The 8,383-nt window shown below is 47.6% G+C and overlaps 1 protein-coding gene across 1 annotated transcript; it reads left to right on the top strand.

Moving 5' to 3' along the window:
* The first annotated feature begins 4,214 nt into the window (after positions 1-4,214).
* On the top strand, positions 4,215-6,070 carry LOC123133855 (uncharacterized). The gene has a single exon (XM_044553250.1). It carries the CDS (start codon positions 4,891-4,893, stop codon positions 5,788-5,790), a length of 900 nt encoding a protein of 299 aa, XP_044409185.1. The 5' UTR covers positions 4,215-4,890; the 3' UTR covers positions 5,791-6,070.
* The last annotated feature ends 2,313 nt before the right edge of the window (positions 6,071-8,383 follow it).

Genomic DNA, 8,383 nt, shown 5'->3' with positions numbered 1-8,383 from the left:
TCCCAACAAGGCCCATTAGTACCCGGGGTGGGGGGGGGGTCGGTAACCCTCCAGCGCTCCGGTTTTCTCCGAAATTGCCCGGAACACTTCTGGTGTCCGAATATAGCCATCCAATATATCAATCTTTATGTCTCGACCATTTCGAGAATCCTCGTCATGTCCATGATCATATCCGGGACTCCGAACTACCTTCGGTACATCAAAACACATAAACTCATAATAACGATCATCACCTTACGTTAAGCGTGCGGACCCTACGGGTTCGAGAACTATGTAGACATGACCGAGACACGTCTCCGGTCAATAACCAATAGCAGAACCTGGATGCTCATATTGGCTCCCACATATTCTATGAAGATCTTTATCGGTCAAACCTCATAACAACATACATTGTTCCCTTTGTCATCGGTATGTTACTTGCCCGAGATTCGATCGTTGGTATCTCAATACCTAGCTCAATCTCATTACCGGCAAGTCTCTTTACTCGTTCCGTAATGCATCATCCCACAACTAACTCATTAGTCACATTGCTTGCAAGGCTTATAGTGATGTGCATTACCGAGAGGGCCCAGAGATACCTCTCCGACAATCGGAGTGACAAATCCTAATCTCGATCTATGCCAACTCAACAAGTACCATTGGAGACACCTGTAGAGCACCTTTATAATCACCCAGTTACGTTGTGACGTTTGGTAGCACACACAAAGTGTTCCTCCGGTAATCGGGAGTTGCATAGTCTCATAGTCACAGGAACATGTATAAGTCATGAAGAAAGCAATAGCAGTATACTAAAACGATCAAGTGCTAAGCTAACGGAATGAGTCAAGTCAATCACATCATTCTCCTAATGATGTGACCCCGTTAATCAAATGACAACTCATGTCTATGGCTAGGAAACTCAACCATCTTTGATCAACGAGCTAGTCAGGTAGAGGCATACTAATGAAACTATGTTTGTCTATATATTCACACATGTATTATGTTTCCGGTTAATACAACTCTAGCATGAATAATAAACATTTATCATGATATGAGGAAATAAACAATAACTTTATTATTGCCTCTAGGGCATATTTCCTTCACCTATGGCTCCCGGGTCCATTCTCCATTAATACAAAGCTCTCATAATTTTTCTCTTTTTATTTTCCTTTACTTTTTGCCATTTACTATTATCATTATATATTTGCTTTTATTGGCAAGACAAGGGGACTGCCAACCCCCTTGCCAAGTTGGGTGCAAGCATTTTGTTTTGTGTTTGTGTGTGGGTATTGTTTACATTGTTAGCTTGTAGACTCCTACTGGTTCGATAAATTTTGGTTCTTAACTGAGGGAAATGTTTTCTGCTATTGTGACACACCACCTTTCCTCTTTATGGAATCCAACAACTCCAATGGGAGTTGCAGAACGCTAGAGAACCGCGAGAGGGAAAGGGGCTCTGAAGTTTCTTGCTTTGTTCTTTGGGCACTGGAGCTTGAGGATGATGGAAGCAGGAGCAAGATGGAAAGCGTGGAGATTGATTCATTTTAAGGTGCGCCTTTTATAAGCCAGCAAAAACGCAGAAGGGGCGCACTATGTGGTAGTAAATTTCACAAGTACCCAATGTGGTATGTGTTATGTGTGCACGCGAATTGAGGGTTTTTGCTGGTAATGACGCCAAAAATCTGGGGCCCGGTCTCTTTATTTACAAGACGTGCCAATAGCAATGGCCTCGAGCTACACTAACACGATATAATGATTACTCAAGGCATCTTTTGGTTCTGTAGTGCATGGTAGCATTTCAGGTTTGGTCGAAGTTGTCAGAGCACGGCCAAACCAGTGCCCCCATCCCGACACAAGAAGACTTCGCCATTAAGATAACTAGGCATTGAAAGGGTCTTCGGATCCAACGAAAAGAAAAAAACCTAGGAAGCTCAGTTGGGGCTCCTCGGACAATTTTGGTCGCTTTGGAGACAAACAACCAAAGAAGATGATTTAACCAGTTTACAAGGCCAAAGACCTAAGATGAACGACAGTCGTATGAGGATAGTCCTCGGCTTGAAGACCGGGTCAGGGGCTAATGATGGTATCCTGAATAGGGGGCCATTAACCACGTCGGCTCCGAGACATGGGTTGGGTCGAGGACCCCCAGATGACCAATGAGTGGGCCAAATTCGTCAGGCCCCATGGAGTAATCAAGATGAAATCTTCCGAAGACTTGGCACATACTCCAAGGCATGAATGCAATCTTCGACGTGTTTATCTATGGATGTAACAAACCTATGTGCAAGATGAAATCTTCCGAAGACTTGACACATACTTCAAGGCATGAATGCAATCTTTGGCGCGTTTATCTTTGGGTGTAACCAGCCTATGTGTAACCCTAGGTACTCCAGTGTCTATATAAACCGAGGGGTGTAGTCTGTAGAGAAAAACCAACCCATTTATACACGATCTTAAAGTGGATCAACCTATATTCTGTACCCCATCCACAATCAATACAAACAAAGTAGGTCGTAGGGTTTTACATCTTCGAGAGGGCCTGAATCTGGGTAAACATCGTGTCCCCCTTGTGCCCTGTTACCATCGTCCTAAGGCTACCAGCTCATGACCCCCTATCCGAGATCAGTCGGATTCGACTCCGTCACTGCGAAAGGGGAACCGCAAAAACCAACCGGAGACCTCTGATAATTGGATGTAGTTGAAGAATCAAAAACCGCAAAAACCTCTCAAACCTTCCAGGAGAAGGTGTTGTCACAACAATCCCTGATGTAGTTGCACAATTCAACCCGAGATCGGCAATGATCTCGATGGTCGACAATGGCACTTGGGAAGGCAGCACAAGAGTTAAAGCATTATAACCATAATAATACAAGTCATGAATTGGGTAATACATGGGGTACAAATTAAAATAGAATTATGTATATATGGAATCTCAAAGCTACTTACATAATAAGCTCATGAATTCTCTATTTTTTAAATGTATTTTATTTTCAGGAAAATAGCAAATTATCTGAGCATTGTATTGACTTTTTTTTGTTTTGGACCACTTCACTGGATTAACATAGAAGCCACCAACTTACATATGTATCCATCATGGAATTAACAAATGCACACCAACAATAACTGAGAAATGCAGTTTCGACTATTTAGTTTGAGAACCGTAGGTGGCTTAAGGTGCCAAACTTATTTGTCAATGTAGTCGTACTATGCTAGATTGATTACTGATTACACACGGTGAACTCGTGAATGTGCATCCACCCTTCGCTCTATGTGTAACTCTTGGTTCCCCGGTGTCTATATAAACCGAGACTGTAGTTCGTAGAGAAAAACCAACTCATTTATACACAATCTCGAGGTAGATCAACCTACATTCTGTACCCCATCCACAATCAATACAACAAAGGTTTTACATCTTTGAGAGGGCCTGAATCTGGGTAAACATCGTGCCCCTTTGTGCCTTGTTATCATCGTGCCAAGGCTACCAGCTCGGGACTCCCTACCCGAAATCTGCCAGATTCGACAACATCATCCGCGGAAGGGAGGCCGCAAAAATCAATGGGGAGATCTCTCAAACCTTCCAGGAGAAGGGGCTATCACAGTAATCAGCGATGTAGTCGCACAATTTAGCCCTGATGAGATCGGCGGTGATCTCAACGGTTGACAGCGGCACCTGGGAAGGCACCACAAGAGATAAAGCGTTATAACCATAATAATACAAGTCATGAATTGGGTAATACACAAGGTACAAATTTAAAATAAATTATGTATAGATGGAATCTCAAAGCTACTTACATAATAAGCTCATGAATTATCTATTTTTTCAAATGGATTTTATTTTCAAAAAATAAATAAATTGTATGAGCATTGTGTTGACTTTTTCGTTTCGAACAATTTCAGTGTATTATAATACATGGAAGCCGCCAAGTTACACATGCATCCATCATGGAATTAACAAATGCACGCCAACAGTAACTGAGAAATGCAGTTTCGACTGTTCAATTTGAGAATCGTAGGTGGCTTAAGGTGCCAACTTATTTGTCAGTGTAGTCCTACTATGCTACTAGATTAATTACTGATTACACATGGTGAACTCGTGAATGTGCATCCGCCCTTCGCTCTATTAACATTGAATAGGCAAATTGCATATTAGCTGAAAATCATATTCGTAACACACTACTGAAGTTGCTTCTGCTCAAATTGATTGAAAGGAGTGTACCAATTGATTTCATCAAACACTTGACAAGCGCAACAACTGACCATCCATGGAGCAGCGTTGAGCAGCGGGCCTAGGAAGAGCAGCAATCAGCGCAGGAGGAAAGCAAGAAACCCGGCCAGCACCTCGTCGCTGCTGCGACTCCTCACCATGGTTCTTACAGCTGCGACTCATGCGGGTAACAGAGTTCGGCGGCCACAACGGCCGCGATGCCGAGCCAGGATGGCACGCGGCGGCGGAATGGAGGCGCAGGCGCAGGCGCGCCACCGCGGGAGATGCCCAGGCCACCGACGAAGAGGAGGAGAGATCGGATACGGCGTGTCGCTGGTGGCTCCGGCGGTTGGACCACGGGCAGCGGCGGCGGCGGCGGTTACGAGTTGAACTCGGATTGCGTGGTTTCTACGCGGCGGGGCATCGGGGGTCGATCTATATCAGCCGGGCCGCGGGGATAGATCGCACTTTTCCTTCGATTCGACGAGCAAGCCGCCTCCTTGATAGATCACGCGCGGCGTTCTCCTGGCGACCTAGCAACCCGGCGAGCTTCTCTCGGCGACGGCGAGCAAACAATCCGGCGAGTTTCCTCTTTCTTCTCCGATCATCATTTTTGAATTTCAGCATCGCAATTGTTCTGTTTACTTGTTTCGCCTGTGCAATCACTTGGTCTCTCTGTTCTTTGCTGTGTCCTGTGTTTTGCAGAGATGGATAGCCATGTCGCTGCGACTTTGCCGCCGCTGTTGCCTACCCCGGCGCGCTGCCTCCTCCTGACGCCTCCTCCGGCGGTGTACACGGCTCGTGTGGAGCTGGACAGCAAGAAGCAGCAGCCTGGACGTGCCTCGATGAGCCGAAGCTGGATAAAGGACAAGGCCGACCTTCCTGGACGTGCTTTGCGGAGCTCCAGCTGGGTCACTGACAAGACGCTCCGTCGTGCCGGGACTTTGAACGGCGGCGTCGAGCGCCTCGGCCGCATGGAGACGCCGAGGGAAAACTGGAAGAGGCCGGCGAGCCGTGCGCCATCCGTCGACCGGTGCGACAAGAAGCCGAGGCCTCCGACCGAGATGGTGGCAGCCTCGGAGGCATCACTCCACGCTGGCCCCGCGCCGTCCATCGGCCTGTTCGAGAAGAAGGCAAAGCCTGTGACTGAGATGGTGGTAGACTCGGTGGTGACATCCTTCGCTGGCCCTGCTCCGTCGATCGACCTGTCGGAGAAGAAGACAGAGCCTATGACTGAGATGGTGACAGACTTGGAGGCGTCACGCTTCGCTGGTCCTGCGGGGTTGGTTGACCGGTCGGAGAAGAAGCCAATGCCTCTGACCGTGATGGAGGCATCGCCCTTCGCTGGCCTCGCTCCGTTGATCGACCGGTCCGAGAAGAAGCCGGAGGCTCTGACTAAGATGAAGGAGGACTCGGAGGCGGCATCCTTCTTCGCTGGACCGACATTCATGGTGTCGCCGGATCCCAGCGAGCTGCCCATGCCGACCTTCATCATGTCGCCAGACCCCAGCGAGCTGCCCATGCCAACCTTCCTCTATAAGCACAAGGTCGCTAAAGTGTTAGCTAGATTAGTCGCTCCGATGCTCATTGATCAGCAAGAAGGTTGAAGCTGTTTTCAGTATGTAGCCAGAAGATAAGTATGCTGATCATCAAGGAGATTGAAGCTGTTTTCAGGAGTACGTAGCTAGGTGGAGTATCCTGATCAGCAAGATTGAAGCTGTTTTCAGTAGTATGTAGCTAGGTGGACATGATGAATACAATCACCATTTAGTATTACCGAGCTTGGCACTGATCTTATCTGCGATGGAGTGAAATGATGGTGTTGTGCATTCTGCAAATAAGGAAAAAAGTGTCCGACAGACACGGCATATTCTGCAAAGTGCAAACAGAGACATACTCGCAAACAGCGGCCATCATCAAGCTCTGACCCGTGGCAGTGCACCTCAACCTGGGGTCCGACGAGCCAGCGCTGCTGCTGCTGCTAGGAGCCCGGCCCGCAACCACAATAGCATGCCCACCAGCCACCAAGTCTGCTGAATCAATGTCTCTCGCACTAACACTGCGAACTGAAATTATGAAAGTGGAAGGTGAATTTTCCACCAGCTCCTGGTGCTGCTTTTACGCCAACCAAATATGATGCTGATTCAGGCCATGTTGGAAGTAGGATATGGATTGTTTGACAATGTTGTTTTTTTCCGCTTATCGTAGGTAGAGCAGATACCAAATGTAACATCTGGTTGCACTGAGTTTGTCTGAGTCTGCTCAGCAAATTTTGGAAGAGGGTAAGTTCAACCAGGCATTGCTAGCAACCACAGTACCTTGCTTGACCTGCTTGAAATCCCACAACTTATGGACGCACATTTGACATGCTTTAATAGTCTTGCCTGGGATATTTGTTTTGTATTTGAAGCTGATTGATATTGTTGATATGACATTTCATTCTTATATATGCAAAAAAAAAGGTTGCAGTGTTTCTTTCCAAATCATTTTACTTTTATTTTCCCATTTACAGTAAGTTGCATGAAGTGTATCTTAGAGCAAGTGCAAACCTTTTCACTTTAAAGCTTACAAACTTTATGCCTAAAATAGTTTTGTTGTGGTTGGAAGGCAGTGTTGTAAAGCAAGCTTTGGCATCTACCTCATGCCAACAAGCCAACTAGAATGGTCATTGTTCAAAAAATAATGAGGCTGTGTATGTGTAATTTTTTTTTTGAAACGGATGTATGTGTAATTTTAGATGGTGATGCTTATATTTGTTTCTGGCCTTGGCCCTCAATGATTTTATACTGGACTAATCTGACTCATAAAATGATTCTTTTCTATAACTGCATTCATACATCAAAACAACATACCGTCATGGTGAGTATTTACTATTTAGGTGGACCGTGTTCGTGCAAAACAGATCTCGCATGCTTGAGGTTGTAATATTATGTCCTTAAGAGTATTAAGTGCCTGGATAGCTGACATATTTAGCCTATAACACTCGGAAGCGATTGACATTGACAGTGAAACATAATTGTCTTTCTACTAGAATAAGCTACCTTCCTCTGTAATTCAAGGATGATCTGATGCACTTTTTTATACCTGCCCCTGCCATACTATGCTACCTGTGCTAGACATTTTCAACCTGATATACTATTCATGCCTAGAATATATTTTCATTGTTTTTTATCATGGTACATCTGCTGTGACATGATCTCCACGATGCATATTCACAATCGATAATAGATTTTGTGCCTAATTCGCTTTCTTATGCTGGTAGGAACCGGATCCCTACCAGGGCGTGGTCTCAGGTTGTAGGGGTGGAAGGAGGGATGACGTGGGGGAAGGCATGGTCGCCGGCGCTGCGGCGCCGTCGTTGCGTGCGCTCGCGCGCACGAGAGAGAGAGAGAGAGCAGCGGCGGCTAGGGTTAGGTCTCCCGGCTCGCTAAGAAAGCCGAGCAAATATGATTGCTTCTTGCTTAATCCCTAAACGGGTCCTTACACGAGTTTATACAATCCTCCTAATAAGATAATTGGGCCAAGCCCCTAATAACGATAAGATAAAAATGGGCCACAACTAACTGGGCTAAGCCCCTAATATGCCGGTCATAACATCTCTCCCCGCCTGCACAAACAACTCGTCCTCGAGCTGGAAGGCGGGGCAGATCAACGGTCGCCAAACACCTCCACGTCAACTGGGGCGGGCTGGTCGCCGAGCCCGGCGGCGGCGGGGTCCTCCTCAATGTAGTCTGCAGCCTCGAGCTAGAAGAGTCATGGGAAAACGTGGCCCGGTACGTAGGGCTCGTCGCAGTTGAAGTACAACCCTTGGCGGCGACCCTCTAGTTGCTCAGTCGGGGTGAGCCGACGGAACGGGTGAGCCGGCGGAATGGGCGTGTCGCAACCGCGACGAGGAGCGCCGTGGAAGCCTGGGTAGGCCGACCCTGCGCGGGAACTTCCGGCCAGGGTGGCGGCCTAGCGGCCCGAGGCGGTGGCACCTGCTGGATGGCCTCCGCGCGACGCTCGAACGCGCGTGCATAGTACATGGCCGTCTGGAGGTCCTGTGGCCCGCGCATCTCCACGTCAACGTGAATGTGGTCTGGTAGGCCGCCGACGAAGAGCTCAGCCCGCTGACGAGCCGAAACGCCGGGGGCGTGGCACACCAGTGCCTGGAAGCGGTCAGCAAAGTCTTGCACCGAGGTGAGGAACGGAAGACGCCCA

This window comes from Triticum aestivum, chromosome 6B (assembly GCF_018294505.1).
Source record: "Triticum aestivum cultivar Chinese Spring chromosome 6B, IWGSC CS RefSeq v2.1, whole genome shotgun sequence".
Taxonomy (NCBI): Eukaryota; Viridiplantae; Streptophyta; class Magnoliopsida; order Poales; family Poaceae; genus Triticum; species Triticum aestivum.
The sequence above is the reverse complement of the archived record's forward strand: the minus strand, read 5'-3'. Positions and strand labels throughout refer to the sequence as shown.

Coding starts and splice junctions, on each gene's coding strand:
- LOC123133855 (XM_044553250.1), top strand. CDS start 4,891: ATGGATAGCCATGTCGCTGCGACTTTGCCGCCGCTGTTGCCTACCCCG.